This window comes from Pygocentrus nattereri, chromosome 21, assembly GCF_015220715.1.
Source record: "Pygocentrus nattereri isolate fPygNat1 chromosome 21, fPygNat1.pri, whole genome shotgun sequence".
NCBI lineage: Eukaryota > Metazoa > Chordata > Actinopteri > Characiformes > Serrasalmidae > Pygocentrus > Pygocentrus nattereri.
This window is the reverse complement of record NC_051231.1, coordinates 25,310,512-25,331,280: the sequence shown is the minus strand read 5'-3', so window position 1 is coordinate 25,331,280 and position 20,769 is coordinate 25,310,512. Positions and strand designations below refer to the sequence as shown.

At 40.6% G+C, this 20,769-nt stretch overlaps 1 protein-coding gene across 3 annotated transcripts in view; it reads left to right on the top strand.

Annotated features, from left to right (window-relative positions):
* ptprga (protein tyrosine phosphatase receptor type Ga) overlaps window positions 1-20,769 on the top strand; it is a 438,997-nt gene that overhangs the window by 265,836 nt on the left and 152,392 nt on the right. For all 3 annotated transcript variants that reach the window (XM_037532284.1, XM_017712211.2, XM_037532285.1), the window contains 2 exons: window positions 1,471-1,653; window positions 9,930-10,078. In XM_037532284.1, the coding sequence (XP_037388181.1) occupies window positions 1,471-1,653; window positions 9,930-10,078 (332 nt within the window). The remainder of the gene's footprint in view (window positions 1-1,470; window positions 1,654-9,929; window positions 10,079-20,769) is intronic.

The window sequence follows — 20,769 nt, the reverse complement described above, 5'->3', positions numbered from 1 at the left end:
TAAGCACTGGCAAAAACTGGTCTTTGAGCCAAATTAATACGGAAGTGCCTAAAACAACGGCCTTGGGAGGAGGACAGGGGGACTTGATAGGACAAGGCTGAGAAACTTTTATATATATATATATACATATATACATATACATATACATATATATATATATATATATATATATATATATATATATATATATATATATATATATATATATATGTATATATGTTAAGAGTGGTTGGAAATAAGGGGTTTCCAGAAGATGTGTTAAACCAAGACATAATGGGACCCAAAAGTGATTGAAGGTTGTATGAAAAAGGAGGTGATAAGCTCACCCCAGAGATGCTTTGTATTGTATCATTGCATTGTGGTTGTCCGGGAGTCATCTTACCACCTTGAAGCTCAATAAATGAAGAGAGGGCCTTTTCCTTCCTTCCAAAAGAACTCGACTGAAGTTTGTTTTTTACTTTTTCTTTTCTTTTTATTTTTTTGCAGAATGCTTTTTAGTTTTGTGACCCTTTTTGAATGAGAGTAGAATACATTTAGAACAAAAACTTGGAATAGTTGTCCGGACTGGGGGCGAAGGCCGAGTCCCAACACGATGGTTCAGTAAGGCGCGGTGCTGCCCTCCTGTCTGTCCGCCATTCTCTCTCACCGTTTAGACCTGTCAAAACTTTAGCCGTTTGTGTGGAATGATAAAAAGCCGATATCATAGTCAGTTTTCCGACTGATTGAAACGTCTTAAATTTGAGCTGAAGGGTGACGGCTTAATCAATACGTTTCAAGCTCCCGCAGCTCTTTGAAGCAGACAGGCGGGAGGATGGACGGACAGACAGAACACAGCAATACTCAGAAGGCTTGTCTGTTGTTTTGACTGACACTGGAGTAATACTGAAGGCTGATAGGTGCGTTTTAATTCTTGGTGAGATTACTGATTTGATTGATTATTATTATTATTTTTTACTAATTACTGTATCATAATTGAGACATATAGACCTCTTTCTACTCCTCTGACAACAAGGCAAACTAAAGACAGTAGAAATACTAATAATAGAAAAAAATGCTTATCAATCAAATGCTAGTATAACCATCTTTTCTCCAGGCTAGAAATAGTGCATCTAAGTGCAAAGTAGATGATGTTAGAAGAAGCAACAAAGAAAAAGAAAGTGAAAATGACAGAGAGCGAGAAAGAGAGAGTATCGAGAAGACCCCAACTAACATGAGTAGCGCTTGTTTAATATCCCCATCATCATCAGTGTTTGGTTACATTGATTGGGTGGTTGTCTGCCCTGCGATTGACTGGTGACCTGTCCAGGGTGTTACCTGCCTCCTGCCAAAATGACCACTGGGATAGGCACCAAACCCCCCAACCCCCGCCTGCCACAAGTGACCCAGAACGATAAGTGGTTTAGAAATTATGTGTGTTGGGGGTCGTGTGGTGTATTGTTTCAAGGTTAAACTGATTGATCTCTCGTTTAGGTGCGTACGGTCCGGAGACGGGGTGGGCGGCAGCCTATCCTGAGTGCCAGGAGAGGAACCAATCACCAATCAATATAGCAGATCAGGATACCAAAGTGTCCATGGAGTATCAGGAGCTCACACTGGACGGCTTCGAGGCCGAGTCATCTAATAAAACCTCCATGAAGAACACAGGAAAAACGGGTGAGTTTATCTCGCTTTCCTTTTTCTCTCCGTCACTCTGTCTCACTGTTGCTTTCTCTCCACTCTCTCTTTCCTTCTCTGTATTGCATTGTTGCTCTCTCACTCTCTCCAAGTTCTTTCTCCCTCTTTTCTGTATTTTTTTCAATTCAATTCAAGTCACTTCAAGGTGCTTTACTGGCCTGACAAATAATGCTACGCTTATTTTGCAAAGGCAGCAATTTTTTTAGACAAAAATTCATCAATTTGAGAGATGAGTGTATCGAGTCGGAAAACACTTAACAAAAAGAACTATTGAGCTTAAAATTTTACTTTGATTGTGGAGTAATTTTAGAGTGAAAGGATAAAAGAACAATAAAATAAAGTGTAAAAAAAGTATATATAAGAAGACATATACACACACACATATATGTGTGTCTCATTCACTATCTCATTTTCCCTCATTCACTCTCTGTCACTTTTTTCCTATATTGCTTTCTTGCTCTCTCACACTCTCTCTCCACTACCTCTGCAGTGTCTCCCACTTTTCTGAATTTCTTCCTTTCTTTTGCTCTGGTTCTCACTCTTTCACACTCTCTCCCATATTCTCTCTCTCTTCCCCACTCCCTCTCACTGTCTCTCCACTCTCTACCTCTTTTTCTTTTTCTATATTGCTTGCTTGCTCTCTCATTCTCTCTGATCCCTTTCTTCTTCTTTTCTGTATTTCTTGCTCTCACTGTCTTATTCTCAGTCTTTCACTCTCTCACACATACATTCTTTCTCTCTCTCTCTTTCTCTCCAGTCTCTATTACCATTTCTTACATTTTAGTTCTTTCTTGCTCGTTTTCTCTCTCTTTCTCTCTCTCTCTCTCTCTCTCTCTCTCTCTCTCTCTCTCTCTCTCTCTCTCTCTCTCAGAGATCAGTAGACTGTCTGAAACTTGTATAATAGAGTTTTTTAGGGTTTTTTTTGTAATAATGTCACCTCAGCTTGACTCCTCACACACACGCACATCAAACACACCACCACTGAAGTGTCAGTTCATATGGTTTACCTGTCTAAAATGCTTTTTCCAGTTTTGGAGGTACTTTATACTTTTTAGGGTCATATAGGTTTTCAGGTTTGTTTTTCCTTTTTGTGGTGTTACATTTCCATAGTGATGGGCTCAGACTGCGGGCGCTGGTGTACTGACTTGTGTGAGGTTTTTGTTGTCGCTGTGCGTAGACGAAGCAGTTATCGGCACACACGAGACACGAGCCTCCAGAGTCTTCAGAGTGTCACTTGCCAGAATGAAAAAAAAAAAGTGTTGCACTGTAATAATCAGATCATCACCTCAGGGATAAAGGATTAGACCCCGTTTACACCTGCTCACTTCTCGCGTATCAGGATTATATGTGGACAGAGTTTATCCACATAAAAAATGCTTCAGCAGGTGATCTGAGATGCATGTTCATACAAGTGTAAACACATCAATCTCTCCAAGATGATCAAAACTCCTCCCTCTGCTGTTCTGCATACGGGGTGCTGTTTGTCCACTACTAAACTAAGGCTACTATAGTTCAGCTCTTGATGCAAATTTAATTCAGTGGCCTTCAGTGAGACCAGTGAGGGCTGGTAAATTTGTCTAGTTATTCACTCAGGGTTCTGATCCTTTTCTTTAAATAGGTTTTCACAGTTTTACGTTTAAAAAGTCTTTTTTTTATATTAGAGGTGTTTATTAAGAGATGTCCAATCTTAGCATGGTAGATCTATATTGTCTATGTCAGGGGTCGGCAACATGTTGCTCCGGAGAGGCATGTGGCTCCTTTACTGCCCTGTTGCAGCTCCACAGAAGAATTGGATTTTTAGGTAAAAATAAAATAACCCTCTTTTGCAGTAAAATAAAGCTCTTCTGATCTTTCTAACGCAGTTCTAACAAAAGATGGTCTGAAATGCTGGAGTTAATGTAAAATGCTAATTGACCCTTTAGTCTTGAAGGTTGGTTTGCAGACTGTTGGTCACCATAGCAGTGCAGACAACAATCTGGCCTAGCTAGTTGCTAACTAAACAGCAGAGAGAATTAGGATGATAATTTGGTGACAAGTGAACTTACTTGCGTTTATAATCGCTCCAGCTGGTTCCCTGTAAGGTTTAATCTGCAACGAGAAACTGTCAAACACTGAAACATCACAAAGCTACAGTCAGTTTCTTGTTTGAATTCTCCCGTTCCACCTTAAATGGTGCAGCAGTCACATTCTGGCATCTCAGGCAGGGTTTAAGGTGGAATGGGAGAATTTGCACAAGAAGCGAATGAGAAGCCAACTTCAGTCTTGTAAAAAAAATCAAACGTTGACAGACATTTTACAAGAAACTGTTCCATTTTTGAGGAAAATTTCCTGCCAGAGATGCGAGAAAAGCGGCTATAGCTAAGCTAAAGTTTAAAGCAGAGCAAAGTAAGTCTGCATTTTCATTTATAATGTATTTTTTAGCCTACACTAGTGCATTAGCACATGCTGCGACATATTCACAGCCAAGATGGTAAAATGGACATAAAATGTTGTGGCTCCCAGGGTGGTTTAATTTTTGTTGAAAGGACAGAGTCTGTGAGGTACTACATGGTTATTAATCACAATTCTCTATATTTCTAACCACGTTTTTGAGCTCCAGAGTGGAAAGTCCTGTTTTTCTAGAGGTTGACACCTCTGATCATCAACAACTTATTTGAGGTCCATGCACCGTTACACCCAGTTTCTCTTTGTTCCTACCTCTGTCCCTCCTCATAATCTATGCAGAGTAAGATAAATGGCTTGATGTTGGCCTATGAATAATAGAGACACACTCTGCTATATATAACATTCACCTGAGTGTTTTTTTTCTTCACTCCATGCTTTATGAAGCAAAACACACCTGCAGAAAAAAAAAGCTTTCACAATGCCTTAAACCTTCTGCAGGCTTTAACTCTGATCTCTGACCCTCTAACCTTCAGCCTGCTCACCATCAGAAGGCATTCTTGTGAGGATGTGTGGGTTCCGATAAATCTTTAAAAGCAAATTCATGAGCCCCTAAAGCCTTGAAGAGTAACATGAGCATTGGTCAAGGATTTATGTCCAGTTTTCACACTGTTTCTCAAGGTCCTGCAGGCGTAGCCACCTTAAAATCTGCCCTTAATAAATTTGCATCACAGAGCTGCGATTGATAACGAAGCCCTTGAGATGTTGCGCTTATTGTACACCTCATACCCCAGATCTGGTCAATCAACCCAGACAAGTTTGGTGCCCAAGTTTGGCTTCTTCAGTTTAGTATCTGAGCTATGATGCCATTGTTGCTAACAAGAACTAGATAGTCTAGATACTCAGTGTTTTCTGTAAATACAGCCACAAAACTTCTGTCAACCTGCTCAAAACTGCGTCTAGGCCTTCACTGAAGTCATACAGCTCCATCAATCACAGTAGCATTTAGCCACTTTTCCAAAGGGTGTTTCCAAATTAGGGCTGTCAGAATAAAAGGTGCTCTGCAGCTATGTTTTTATTTCAAAAAGGTACAGGTGAGTGCATTTGCATGAACTTAATAATCTAATAACTGCATAAAATCAAATTTTGTCAGTAATCTTATCAATAAAAAAGTAATCTGAAACTCCAGGTGTACATGAGTTAAGCAGTAATCGGATTTCTGCTTTACAAACAACCAATAAACTCACAGAAGATGACGCGACATAGACATAATATAAAACTCAAAGTTCATGCCAATGATTTTTGAATAAAAAAAATTGCACCACTTTACCTTAAAAATGGATCTGGAAGATGAAGAATATTTAAATCTGTAATTTTGTCAAGCATGTATTTGGTATCACATCAAAAGTGTTTCACTGCCATATCGCCCCAACACTGCTTGCTTGTTTCCGGTACCACCGAATGATTTCCCACATGCTCAGACTGAGAAATCCGAAAGAAATCAGAGTGAGCGTACACATGCACAGAGAAATCTGATTACTAAGCTAAACTCCAGCTCTCTTTATCTGATTCCTAATTCCTAATCTGATTTTCTAGAATTTACTCCAACCTGAGAAATTTGCTTTTTACATGGCCATTTGAATAATCAGATAACTGCAGAAATCTGACTTTGATTGGATTATTAAGTGCATGTAAATATGCTCTATGTTAATGTACCCTAAAAGGTGCAACTGTGTTCCTTAAATGTGTTTTTCCCAGAGGAAAGTAAGCATTTGTGCCTTTTAATAGCAAAATGTTTTAAAACAGATCAAATAAAAAGCCTGGAGATGAGACAAGGTGCTTGGAGTCAATGCAACTTAAAAAATATAATTCCAGTGGATTATGGTACAATTATGTTCCCTGACTAAAGGCACTGAAGTCATAGTCCTGAGAGTGCCACCTAAGTCACAGTATAGCGCCTTTCTTCTGGGACAGTATAGCACCTTTTTTCATTCAAAATTAATTACTCATTTAAAATCTATATACCTTTTTGACGGATTTGCTGTGAGTAAGTATTTAGATAATTATCCAGGCATCCACAGACCAGTTTAAAGCCATGTTTATCATGCTGAAGATTCTCCACAAGTATTTTTTATGTGAAAAACTGAGGAAATCCATTATTATTTTGTCTTTGTTTGGCTTAAACAACCTCTAATTACTTTGCAAGTCCTTAAATAATCAGTAAATTGATTACTAATCATTAGGGATAGGCGTGTTGTGGATTAGAGTCAGCCCCAGCTCAGCAATGAGGAGGTAAAAATGTGGAGAGAGAGAAGGAAGAAATGAGTACTGTTGGTTTTTCTCAGCCATGATCTGAAAGCTAATGCTGTGTGTGTGTGTGTGTGTGTGTGTGTGTGTGTGTGTGTGTGTGTGTGTGTGTGTGTGTGTGTGCGTGTGTTCTTTCGTTCTCCTGGCACCTTCAAATGACTCAGCACAGCTAAGGTGGTGAAAAGTGCAGCCCCTCCCTCTGAACCTCTCTCTATCTGACTCTTTCCCCATTCTCTCTCTCTTTCTATCTGACTCTCCCTCTATCTGACTCTCTCTCTGTCTATCTGAACCTCTCTCTATCTGACTCTCTCTCTGCCTGACTGTCTCTCTTTTTCTGACTCTTTCCCCCATTCTCTGTCTCTCTCTATCTGACTCTCTCTCTCTCTCTCTATCTGAACCTCTCTCTATTTGACTTTCTCTCTCTGCATCTCTCTATATGACTCTATATGACTCTCTCTCCCATTCTCTCTCTCTATCTGACTCTCCCTCTATCTGCCTCGCTCACTGTCTCACTCTCTCTCTCTCTCTCTGTCTGACACTCTCTCTCCCTTTCTCACTGTCTCTCTCACTTTCTCCATCTCACACAATCACAGTCTCTTGTTCACTCGTTCATTCTTTCTTTCTCTTTTTTCTTTATTCTTTATTTCTCTCTCTCTCATGAAGCATTGATTGGATCAGATTACTTGTAGTGCGCATAAAGATCCATCAGATTGTTTAGTAGAATGAACTCCTCAGTCTTAGTCTATAATCAGCATGTATTCAATCAGAATGGCAAAAACCTGCCATCTGCATGTAAACATAGCCACAGACATGTAAAAGGGAAAAAACGAAACTAAAACAGATATTGACATGTAAAAGGGATAAAACGAAACTAAAGCATGGCCATTGACATGTAAAAGGGAAAAAACAAAACTAAAACACAGCCATTGACATGTAAAAGGGATAAAACGAAACTAAAACACAGCCATTGACATGTAAAAGGGAAAAAACAAAACTAAAACACAGCCATTGACATGTAAGAGGGAAAAAACGAAACTAAAACACAGCCATTGACATGTAAAAGGGATAAAACGAAACGTAAACACAGCCATTGACATGTAAAAGGGAAAAAAACAAAACTAAAACACAGCCACTGACATGTAAAAGGGAAAAAACGAAACTAAAACACAGCCATTGACATGTAAAAGGGATAAAATGAAACTAAAACACAGCCACTGACATGTAAGAGGGAAAAAACGAAACTAAAACACAGCCATTGACGTGTAAAAGGGATAAAATGAAACTAAAACACAGCCATTGACATGTAAGAGGGAAAAAACGAAACTAAAACACAGCCATTGACATGTAAAAGGGATAAAATGAAACTAAAACACAGCCATTGACATGTAAGAGGGAACAAACGAAACTAAAACACAGCCATTGACGTGTAAAAGGGATAAAACGTAAAAACACAGCCACTGACATGTAAAAGGAAAAAAACTAAACATAAACACAGCCATTGACATGTCAAAGGGATAAAACGAAACTAAAACACAGCCATTGACATGTAAAAGGGGAAAAACTAAACATAAACACAGCCATTGACATGTAAAAGGGATAAAACAAAACTAAAACACAGCCATTGACATGTAAAAGGGAAAAAACGAAACTAAAACACAGCCATTGACGTGTAAAAGGGATAAAACGTAAAAACACAGCCACTGACATGTAAAAGGGAAAAAACTAAACTAAAACACAGCCACTAACATGTAAAAGGGATAAAATGAAACTAAAACACAGCCATTGACATGTAAAAGGGATAAAACGAAACTAAAACACTGCCACTGACATGTAAAAGGGATAAAATGAAACTAAAACACAGCCATTGACATGTAAAAGGGAAAAAAACTAAACTAAAACACAGCCACTGACATGTAAAAGGGATAAAATGAAACTAAAACACAGCCACTGACATGTAAAAGGGATAAAATGAAACTAAAACACAGCCACTGACATGTAAAAGTGATAAAATGAAACTAAAACACAGCCACTGACATGTAAAAGGGAAAAAACTAAACTAAAACACAGCCACTGACATGTAAAAGGGAAAAAAACAAACTTAAACACAGCCAAAAAAAACTGCTATAGCATTCTAGCGTAGTAGTTTGACCTCAGGTGTGTCGCTGTGTTAATATAGACTCTCCTGTGTTGTGATGTAAAAAGCTGGGCCGCTCATTTCAGCCGAGATAAATTGGGACAGAAACCTCCTGTGTGAAAGAAGCGGAAGTGGAACCGATTCTGCAATTCAATCAGAACGAGAAATCAGTCAGACAAAGCCGGCGTCTATTTAAGGTCGTGTTGGTTAATTAAAGCATGTCCTTTTTTTTGCAGGAGGCCAATTTGTGAATCTAAGTGCTGCAGAGAGAGAGGAGGAGGGGAAAATTAGCTCTTTCTTTCAGATCTAGAGTCGTATGAAATGACAAAAGGAGTTGAAAAAAGCAATTTGAAATGCCGGAAAGGAGATTGCTCCTGTCAGCTGAATTAGCACTCCATTTGAGACCTTGCCTTTGAGGCCAGTTGGGACAGACGAAAGAGGCCACATGTAATATTCAGCTCTTCCTGTCTGACAGGGCTAAACGAATAAATCCTAAATATCTAGTGAAAATGTCCTCCAATCAGTGTCCTTCATTTCAGCCCAAACACTTATGTACACAGCTTTCTAACACTGAGCAGAGTGAGCCATCAGCATGTTATTCTCTATCTCTCAGTGAAAAAACTGCAGCTGTGCTCTGAGTGGGATAAAAAATAAGCAAAATATAGCTGCAATTAAGCGCTTTATAATGCAATTATAGCCTTTTTATAAATTATTTATAACACATTTTATTTTTATATACTTATAAATAATTCTAATGTAATAGATTCGATTCTAGTTATGTATTTAAACATAACACCTTTTATAACCTGTATTTAACTCTCCTTTTTGATGCTTATATTTTTGTCATAAAGTTGTCATTCATTTTCATGTAAATTATAAATGGCACTTAGTAATATTTTATGACATGTATTTTATTTAGGTGCATATTTTATTTAAAACATTGCTATGTAACCTGCTTATTTCACCAGTCTCATAAAGCATTTATAACACGTTGGTTTGTTATTTTTTCATTTAAGTTTCATTATTCATATCATTTGATTAGGTCTTATATAAAAAAGAAAATCATAGAAATAAGATGAGCAAGGTTCCGTACATGTATAAAACATGAATATTTAGAAAAGATTTATAACAGATTTATGGCCTGCTTATAAGTGACTTGTAGATGTTTATGAATGCTTATGTAATCTGTATTGAATTTCTGAGCAAAGTTACCACATCTGCACAATCACTGTTAGGTGTCAAAATTTTAAATAATGGGGGGGAAATAAAACAAAATGTGGCCTGTGCAAAAGTTACAGCACTCAATGTATTAGACTCGTAAAACTACTGAAATGTCATATTTATGTTCCACACAGTAGATGTGTTATTTTCTCAAACTTGTCATTTTCAGTAAGCAATTATTTGTGTTTCTCTCTCCCTCCCTCTCTCTCAGTGGCCATCCTGCTGAAGGACGATTACTTTGTGCGAGGCGCTGGCTTGCCAGGTCGTTTTAAAGCTGAGAAGGTGGAGTTCCACTGGGGTCAGAGCAATGGTTCAGACGGCTCAGAGCACAGCATCAACGGCAGGAGGTTCCCTGTGGAGGTGAGAAGCTGCTTCATCTCTCTGCAGCCTGGACTCTTTACACTGAATCTGATCACAGTCAGAAAACATGGAGCCCCTCGCAGGAATCACTGTAACACTTCGGCTAGTGCTGAGTATTTCAGAAACAGAGGCACACCTAATAAAACATACAGCACTGTGCCCTCTCCTGCTAAGCTCTCCTGATAGGAGCTGTAAATCTAGAAATCTGTGCCTAACCTCTCAAACATTCAGACAAGAATGAGGTTCTACATTTAGCTTTAGAACTAATACATGACTTGTGAATTCAGACATCCTCTTTAGGATCAACTGACCTTTCCATGCTCCACCCACAAATGCACTCTTTCGTAGCAGCTGTTGTGAGTGTCGACATGTTTTATGAAACGCTGGAAAAAATCCTTCTCAGAATTGCAACATAATGAGTTTCCAGTTTACAGAACTGTCCTACCGAGTGGAATAGTTTGTTGTAACTAAAGTGCTAACTATCTGGCCTCCTTATGGTCACCTTATGTGGACTGTTTGACTCATCATCAAACTACAGTACAGTTTTATGCCTATCTTTGTTGCTTAGCTATAAAGCAATCATTTAGCCTTTTTTACCCTGGTAGGTTATTTGTTATGACCTATTTGTGTATTGGCACATTTATTGAGTGACAGATCTCATTAGCTGATACGTTTTGCTGAATAGAGAACATAGCTATACTGCTGTCAAAATGCTGTCAGAAATGACAGCACAATCAGGAGAGGCATTGATGTAGAACTGGGTGGCCAGAGATAAGATTCCTAGTTCAGCAGTAACTGTAGGTAGAATTCTAGAAGTTCAGCACTAAACATAGGCAAAGTTTCTAGAAGTTCAGTGTTAAGCATGGACAAAGTTTCTAGAAGTTCAGCGTTAAACATGGGCAAAGTTTCTAGAAGTTCAGTGTTAAGCATGGACAAGGTTTCTAGAAGTTCAGCGTTAAACATAGGCAAGGTTTAAAGAATTTCATTGCTAAACATAAGCAAGGTTTCTAGAAGTTTTGCATTAAACATAGGCAAGGTTTCTAGAAGTTTAAGATTAAATATGGGCAAGGTTTCTAGAAGTTCAGCATTAACCATAGAGAAGATTTCAAGTTCAGTTTAAACCATAGACAAAATTTGCAGAAGTTCAGCGTTAAACATAGGCATGGTTTCTAGAAGTTCAGCTTTAACCATAGACTGGCTTTCTAGAAGCTCAGAGTTAACCATAAGCAAGATTTCTAAACGTTCCATTCTAAACACAAGGAAGATTTCTTGAAGTTTAGCATAGCCATAGGCAACATTTCTAGAAGTTGAGCCTTAAACATAGGCAAGGTTTCTAGATGTTCAGCAGTAACCCTATGTGAGTTATCTAGAAGTTCAGCTGTAACCATAGAAGGGATTTCTAGACATTCACCTGTAACCACAGAGAGGATTTCTTTAGGTTTAGCATCAATATTTCTAGAAGTTCAACAGTAACCACAGTCAAAAATTCTAGAAGTTCAGGGTTAACAATAGGTGAGATTTCTTGGGGTTTAACATTAACCAAAGACAAGCTTTCTAAAAGTTCAGCATTAACCGTAGGACAGATTTTAAGAAGTTCAGCATAAAATACATGATTGCTTGAAATGTATTACCATAGATAAGATTTCTACAACTTCAGCTGAGTTAAAGATGAGTGACATCATCATGTTAGCAGAATGGGACATTAGGAATCCCAGCCCAAGACAAATGGGAAGGAGGGAGGGAGAGTGGCTGTGGAAGAGCGCCAGAGTGGTACGGAGGGCGTTCCTGTATTGATTAAACAGCACATTATGTAGAGCCAGCCTCTCCCGGGGCTGACCGGCGGCTGATTCGTCTCCCTTCTCTCGCCCTGATTTATCATTATGGCAGGCTGGCAGCTTTTACACACAATAACAGCTCCTTTTATCACCCTCTTCAAACATGCAAGCACTTCTCTCACATGGCTGCCAAGTCCAAGCCGGCTTTCGCTCTTAAGTGGAATGGGTGTCATTCTGTTTCATTGTCTCACTTTTATTAGCCCCCCACCACCTCCCTGCCCTGTTTAGCAGTTAGCGAATGAGCTAGGGGGACGGCTACAGCACCGATTTCCGCTCATTGGCAGTTAGGTGATGTCATCGTGCCACAAATCACATTACAACTGGGTGGCTTCAGTGCTAAAGTTTAATGTCATCCGTGGGGAACGCCCCAGGATGCTTAACACAAATCCAGAGATCACATACCTTCATGATTGACAAAAAAACCTGGTTACCATCAGAAAGGAGGTTTTATAAGATTTGGGATTTTTTCTTTGATTATCTGCAAAAGAATTTTCATGGAGAGTACAGTCTAGAAATTTAGAACAGGATTGACCACAAGTGAGATTTCTGGAAGTTTAAGCATAAACCATAAGCAGAATTTCTTCAAGTTAAGCATTAACCATAGGGACATTAGCTAGAAGATCAGTATTTATCGTTGGTGAGATTTCTAGAAGTTCAGTATTAACTGTAGAAAGAATTCTCATTCATATAGACAGTAGATAAGATTTCTAGATGATGAGCATTAATCATAGATGAGATTTCTAGATGTTTAGCACTAACCATAGACAAGATTTCTAGATGATGAACATTAACCATAGATGAGATTTCTAGATGATGAACATTAACCATAGATGAGATTTCTAGATGATGAACATTTACCGTAGATGAGATTTCTAGATGTTAAGCATTAACCATAGATAAGATTTCTAGATGATGAACATTAACCATAGATGAGATTTCTAGATGATGAACATTAACCATAGATGAGATTTCTAGATGTTAAGCATTAACCATAGATAAGATTTCTAGATGATGAACATTAACCATAGATAAGATTTCTAGATGATGAACATTAACCAAAGATGAGATTTCTAGATGATGAACATTAACCGTAGATGAGATTTCTAGATGTTAAGCATTAACCATAGGTTAGAATCCTGTTGGTGTAGCACAGTGGATAACCAGATGTTATACAAGTGTAAATATGTCTGTCTCTCCAAGCTACATCAGTCAACGCTCCTCCTGACTCTTTACATCACGTCAAACAAAACCACAGTAACTAAAGGCCATCACAAACAACAGATGTCCCAATCGTGAACCAGCGGCATTCTCATTGTCTCGCATTGCAAATCAGATTTACATACCTGTCAATCTAATGTGATAACCTGCCCTCTAAGAAGTGTCTCTTGATTCTTTTTAAGCACAAATGTCCTAGAAAACCTAATACAGCAGAGTAATCACGGAGGGCGTGCATGATAAGATAAGATTAAGCTAATTCACCACACCATTTAAAAATCATGAACCGATCATGAGCCGCACATTGAAGACAAGATGTCACAGTTTATTTGACTAAGTGTGAATGCATCGAATACAGATACAAATCACATAAAATGACCAGGTGTAAACAGGATCTTAGAACATCACATCTTAGCATCCAAGTCTAGATTGAGTATTAAGCCTTAGTTTTTAGACACAGATGAGCCGTGTGCTTGTCTACTCAGCTTTTCAGCAGAGAATTTCTGCTCAAAATGTGCTTTTATTTCAGTATTCTCCTGTGTCTGTGAAACAGGCCTGAGATTTCTGCTTTACAGCTTTGTGTCGGTGTGTTTCGGAGATGGGCAGCCTTGCGAGAGAGTGGCACACGGCTGTGCTCTGACTTTGATTAGTCTGGTCTGTTGAACTGTGAAGATCTGTGGTCTGTGGGATTGATTATCCGAGTCTGCCATGCTACGTGTATCGGTAGTGCAAAAGCCGAAAGAATGCAGATGAGCTCTCTCTATTCATACTGCCACATGGGCTTATCTAGAGAGAGAGAGAGAGATGGGGTGACAGACAAGTGAGAGAAAGAAGGGAGAGGAAAGTGAGAGAAAGAGAGAGGGGAAGGAGAGAGGGTGAGCGAGAGACAAGATAGAGAGAAAGAAGGGTGGAGGAGGAAGCTGGAAAGACGAGAGAGGGGAAGGAGTGAGAGATGTGAGAGTGAAAGAGAGAGGAGAGTAGCAAGGATGAGAGAGAGAATGGCAAAGAGGGAGAGGAGGAGCGAGAGACATGAGCAAAAGCTTGGAAGGAGCAAGGGTAAGAGAGAGAAAAGAGAAGGAGAAAAGGGAGGAACAGAGGAAGAAGTGAAACAGGGTGGAAGGAGCAAGAGACGTGAGAGAGAAAGGACAGAGAGAAGAAAGTGAGAGACAAAGGTGAAATTTCATTGAAGGTGAAACAGAAAAGAAAATGGAGGGAGGGAGAGAGAGGAAGGTGTGAGGGTGGGAGACGAGAAAGAGAGGAGAGAGAGATGGGAAAGGGTGGGAGAAAGATGAGAGTGGAGGAAGGAGTGAAGTGAAGGAATGAGGCTAAGAGAAAGAAGAGAGAGTGAGGGTGAGAGAAAGGAGAAAGAGAGTGAGGGGAAGGAGCGAGGGTGAGATAAAGGAGAGAGAGTGAGGGGAAGGAGTGAGGGTGAGAGAAAGAAGAGAGAGACAGGGTAAGGAGTGAGTGTGAGAGAAAGGAGAGAGAGAGTGAGGGGAAGGAGCGAGGATGAGATAAAGGAGAGAGAGTGAGGGGATGGAGTAAGAGTGAGAGAAAGGAGAGAGAGAGACAGGGTAAGGAGTGAGTGTGAGAGAAAGGAGAGAGAGTGAGGGGAAGGAGTGAGGGTGAGAGAAAGAAGAGCGAGAGAGAGACAGGGTAAGGAGTGAGTGTGAGAGAAAGGAGAGAGAGTGAGGGGAAGGAGTGAGGGTGAGAGAAAGAAGAGCGAGAGAGAGACAGGGTAAGGAGTGAGTGTGAGAGAAAGGAGAGAGAGTGAGGGGAAGGAGTGAGTGTGAGAGAAAGGAGAGAGAGAGTGAGGGGAAGGAGCGAGGATGAGATAAAGGAGAGAGAGTGAGGGGAAGGAGTAAGAGTGAGAGAAAGAAGAGCGAGAAAGAGACAGGGTAAGGAGTGAGTGTGAGAGAAATGAGAGAGAGAGTGAGGGGAAGGAGTGAGGGTGAGATAAAGAAGAGCGAGAGAGTGAGGGGAAGAAGCGAGGGTGAGATAAAGGAGAGAAAGAGTGAGGGGAAGGAGTAAGAGTGAGGGGAAGGAGTAAGAGTGAGAGAGAGAGACAGGGTAAGGAGTGAGTGTGAGAGAAAGGAGAGAGAGTGAGGGAAAGGAGTGAGGGTGAGAGAAAGGAGAGCAAGAGAGAGTGGGGGAAGTGAGTGTGAGAGAAAGGAGAGAGAGACAGGAAGGAGCAAGGACGAGAAATGAGAGAGAAAAAGTAGAAAAAGAGTTAGAAAAGAAGAAAAGAGTGAATTGTAAAAACAAAAGAAATCTCTACAGTCTGGAGGAGGCAGAGCAGGAGGGGGGGAAAGAGCAGCGTTTGTGGCTGAGAGCTGTGCATTAGCTGTGCAGAAGAGAGCGTGGCTCTAGTGGGTTAAAGCGCTTGCCTTCACCTGCGTCGCGCGCAATTAACACTGCAGCTAATGAGACCGATTGAAACGGAGGGCCAATTAAAGATGTCAGCAGCGTTCTCTGTGGGACGCCGACACTTGTTGCGCAGTGCGATCACATCAGTGAAATGCAGGCCTGCAGCCCAGCCACTGCATCACCTGCGGATAACGAGCGTGCACTGAAAAAATGAGCGCTAGCCTCCTGTGGGTGTGCCACTCGCTGCTGAAGTGGGCTTGACATGATTAAGGGGATGCAAAGTGCGAGCAGAGGGTTCATTAAACTGAATTAATTATACTAATTAGGACTTTTGAAGAATTATCGAACGACTCAGTACCGAGAAAATGACTAGTGGCTGTGGGTTTTTCCCTTTTTTGTCTTGCTTTTGTTAACTCTTTGATGACAGGGAGCTTTTATTCAGATTGCTTGAGGAAGATGTTAGTTTCTCATGGTTGGAGACTTGAATAACAAAGGAGAGAATAGGAGAGACTCTATTGGTGAGCTAGCAGTCTAAAAGACTTATTCAGGTGCAGAAATATGTCATACTAAAGTTTAGTGCCTGTTTTTGATGTATTTAAAGGGATCTGCCTCTATTTTCTCCCTCATAGCTCAATGAAACAAGCAGATGTAGAAAATGCAGGTGCTAAACATTCCATCGATACCATATTTGTGTTTTAAGTAAAAGAGTAGATATGTTATTACCTTTTGAGTTTGATGGAAACTTGCTGTTGCTCATACAGTCATGTTTTTGGACATAAAAGCAAACAGAAATGTGCAAGCTGGTAATAGAACATAAATCTAAATATTATTCATTGCTTACCTTACTATATAATTCATTTTGTAGTTGCCTTTAAATGATTACATACTTTAAATCAAATCCAGAGCAAAATGACAACTGTAGACCTCCAAATGTTGAAGGACCACAAAAAGTACTGGTTATTTTAATAAGACAATGTAAATGCAAAATCCCGTCACATCATACACTGTGAATTGTGTGAAGAAAAAAATATCCATTCTTTATGGGTGGTCTGTGGAGCAGCATGGAACAAGATTAGGGATTCCAGACTACCAGAGACAGCTGCATACATATTGGCAGCTCATCCTTACATTCAGCCCGAACGTTCTACGGTTAAATATTCACACCTGTTGGGTTTACCCACGAGACACTGTAGCTGGTTACCTAACATAAGCTGTATAAGTTCAGCATAGGCTGATGCTGATATTATTAAAAGGAAAAATAGGGCATTCCATGCTAGAACAGGGTCAGCAACATGCATCTCTTTTACTACCCTGTTGCGACTCCACAGCAGAATTCGATTTTTAGGTAACAATAAAATAATCCTCCTTTGATTTGCTTCTGATCGTTCAACACAGTTTTAACAATAAATGGGCTTAAATGCTGGAGTTAATGTAGTCCATATTTTCAAACTTTAGCCCTGAGGATTGGCATCAGACTGTTAGTCACCTAACAGCGCAGACAAGAATCTTGCCCAGCTAGTAGCTAACGAAACGGCAAAGAGGGAGACGTATGGTGAACGTTGATAATTTGGACTTGAATGGACTGTTTTTTGCATTTATAAGCACTGCAGTTGGTTTCCTGATACGTTTAATCTTCAAAGAGAAACTGTCTGACGCAGTCAGCCTCGTAAGTCTGTGTTTTCATTTATATTATATAATATTTTTACGCCTATGCTAGTACATTAGCACATACTGTGACATATTCACAGCCAAAATGGTAAAATGGACATAAAATGTCATGGCTTCCAAGGTGGTTTAATATTTGCTGAAAGGACTAAATGGCTCTTATGTAGCTTAAGATCTGGGTTGCCAACTCCTGTACTAGAAGAACCAATCAAACGAAAACCTGACACAGCATAGATGCTGCACACTGAACAAGCATGGCTGTAATTTATCTACAAGTAATTTGGCTGTAGACTATATTGTGGATTCATTCATGACATGACAGCACATACAGAATTTGGAAATGAATGGAAGTATTAGAGAAATCCTCTGAAAATGCGTTATATATACAAAAAATAAAGGGAACACTCAAATAACACATCCTGGATCTGAATGAATGAAATATTCTCAGTGAATACTTTTGTTCTGTACAAAGTTGAATGTGCTGACAACAAAATCACACAAAAATCATCAATGGATATCAAATTTATTAACCAATGGAGGCCTGGATTTGGAGTCACACACAAAATTAAAGTGGAAAAACACACTACAGGCTGATCCAACTTTGATGTAATGTCCTTAAAACAAGTCAAAATGAGGCTCAGTATTGTGTCTGGCCTCCACGTGCCTGTATGACCTCCCTACAACGCCTGGGCATGCTCCTGATGAGGTGGCGGATGGTCTCCTGAGGGATCTCCTCCCAGACCTGGACTAAAGCATCTGCAAACTCCTGGACAGTCTGTGGTGCAACGTGGCGTTGGTGGATGGAGCGAGACATGATGTCCCAGATGTGCTCAATCGGATTCAGGTCTGGGACCGGGCGGGCCAGTCCATAGCTTCAATGCCTTCATCTTGCAGGTACTGCTGACACACTCCAGCCACATGAGGTCTAGCATTGTCCTACATTAGGAGGAACCCAGGGCCAACCGCACCAGCATATGGTCTCACAAGGGGTCTGAGGATCTCATCTCGGTACCTAATGGCTGTCAAGCTACCTCTGGCGAGCACATGGAGGGCTGTGCAGCCCTCCAAAGAAATGCCACCCCACTCCATTACTGACCCACTGCCAAACCGGTCATGCTGAAGGATGTTGCAGGCAGCAGATCACTCTCCACGGTGTCTCCAGACTCTGTCACGTCTGTCACATGTGCTCAGTGTGAACGAATTTGCCAATCCTGGTGTACTCTGGCAAATGCCAAGCGTCCTGCACGGTGTTGGGCTGTGAGCACAACCCCCATCTGTGGACATCCGCCCTCATACCATCCTCATGGAGTCGGTTTCTAACCGTTTGTGCAGACACATGCACATTTGTGGCCTGATGGAGGTCATTTTGCAGGGCTCTGGCAGTGCTCCTCCTGTTCCTCCTTGCACAAAGGCGGAGGTAGCAGTCCTGCTGCTGGGTTGTTGCCCTGCTTCGGCCTCCTCCATGTCTCCTGATGTACTGGCCTGTCTCCTGGTAGCGCCTCCAGCCTCTGGACACTACGCTGACAGACACAGCAAACCTTCTTGCCACAGCTTGCATTGATGTGCCATCCTGGATGAGCTGCACTACCTGAGCCACTTGTGTGGGTTGTAGAGTCCTCATGCTACCACGAGTGTGAAAGCACCACCAACATTCAAAAGTGACCAAAACATCAGCCAGAAAGCAGAAAGGTACTGAGAAGTGGTCTGTGGTCCCCACCTGCAGAACCACTCCTTTATTGAGTGTGTCTTGCTAATTGCCAATAATTTCCACCTGTTGTCTATTCCATTTGCACAATAGCATGTGGAATTGATTGTCAATCAGCTTCCTAAGTGGACAGTTTGATTTCACAGAAGTTTGATTTACTTGGAGTTATATTGTGTTGTTTAAGTGTTTTGTGCAGTGTACATATATATATATATATATTAGTACCAGTAGTAGTTGTGCTGTGTGACAGGATTGCCAATGATTAAGTTGATAAATTCATGCTTGAGACTAGATTGGAGCACATTAAACATGTCATTAAATGAAAAAATTCATTAAAAAATTATTAAGTCGTACATACATGAAAAAATTAATATTTTCCTACCAGCCCCTCTTAGATAAGAGCACCTGGCTAATGGCCTCCATTTAATTAGAGTTTGAGACCTCTACTGTAGATCATTAAGATATTGTGAAGTGGTCATTAAGGCCAAACAAGGACTTACAACATATTTTAAAAACCCTCTTAGTTGTTGTTTATTTTTTGATTTGTATCAGCGATCATTATACCTGAGCAGTTCCTTTTCATTGCTGGTGTATAGTTTATACCATTAAAGGCATTCAGGTGTTCATATACCAGTCTTGGCATTTCTCCTCTGTCATTCCGATTCTGGATGATCCCAGAGCTCGTGGAAAGGAGGAAATCAACCTTGATGATCAGGGACCGACTTCAGGCACCTTTGCATATAGATTGATGATTCTCTAGCACCAGCTGTCATTAGTATTGGTTGTCCTTGTGATTTTTTTTGTTGTTTTTTTGGTTAAAAAGTTCATTAAATAGTTTTCTATTTTTGATTGAGGGGTAGACCAAAGCTCAGATAATTAAACTGCACCCCTGCAGGGCCTTTGGCCATTTGACTGACACCTCTGCTTCGATGGACCCCTCTTTCGAGTGCGACGCTAGTGGCCCTTGACTTCAGTTTGAAGGCTGGCTGTTTTGTATCATCATGATTGAAAGAGAGATGCTCTCAGGCACTTTCCTGTCCTTCATGCAGACCCTTCAGGCACTTTAAGCCGTCCAAGGCGTCTACAGCCACGGACAAAAGGAGCGGACAGAGTGCTGTTCACATCCTGAACAACAGGCTTTCTGTCACTCAGCTTGTATTGAGCCGACGTGCTTTGGACAGATGATGTGGATTTCTGTTCTGATTCGCTCTCTGTCCTTTCCTAATGTGGATTACGGTGAGCTTGTGCTAGTATACCTGCTTGTGTAGAGGCTTTTTCATCCAGAATTGTTTTCCATTTGAAGGCTTCAGGCGGTGTGCTGCAGGGGTCTGTTCTAGGTCCAGTAGAAATTCGCAGAGCGCAGTGCGTAAGCGTTGATGGGGTGGTTCTGTAGAGAATGAAGGGAAAACTCTCTGATCAGGCACGTGACAGTGTTTATAAGCCACCTTTAAAAGACTTAATATTGTGTGATCTTGGCTGGCGGAATGATGGGGAAGATATAAAAGACTATATCATTCAGACTCTCCCACAAGCACCTTGCCACACACATCCTAAGAGCTGCCTGAGGTAGGGAGAGAGAGAGAGTTAGAGTGAGTGATCGAGAGTGGGTGGATGAGTGATATAAGCTGTGACAGATGTCTATCAAGTGACACTTTAACAGACGCTCACTGCTACAAAGTGATGCAAAGGGGGAAATCTACAGGGAGAGAGTGAACGAGTGCAAGAGAAAGAGAACAAGAGACTACTCGTGAAATAGACTGCGACTTCACTTAGTGTTCTCACCCTGCCAGTTATCTTGAAGTGTGGAGTGCTGTCATTTTGCAGAACGTGCAATTTACATTACATAATACAATTTATACAATGCAAATTTCATTATGACTTGCAGAGTTAGTTACATAGTTAGTGGC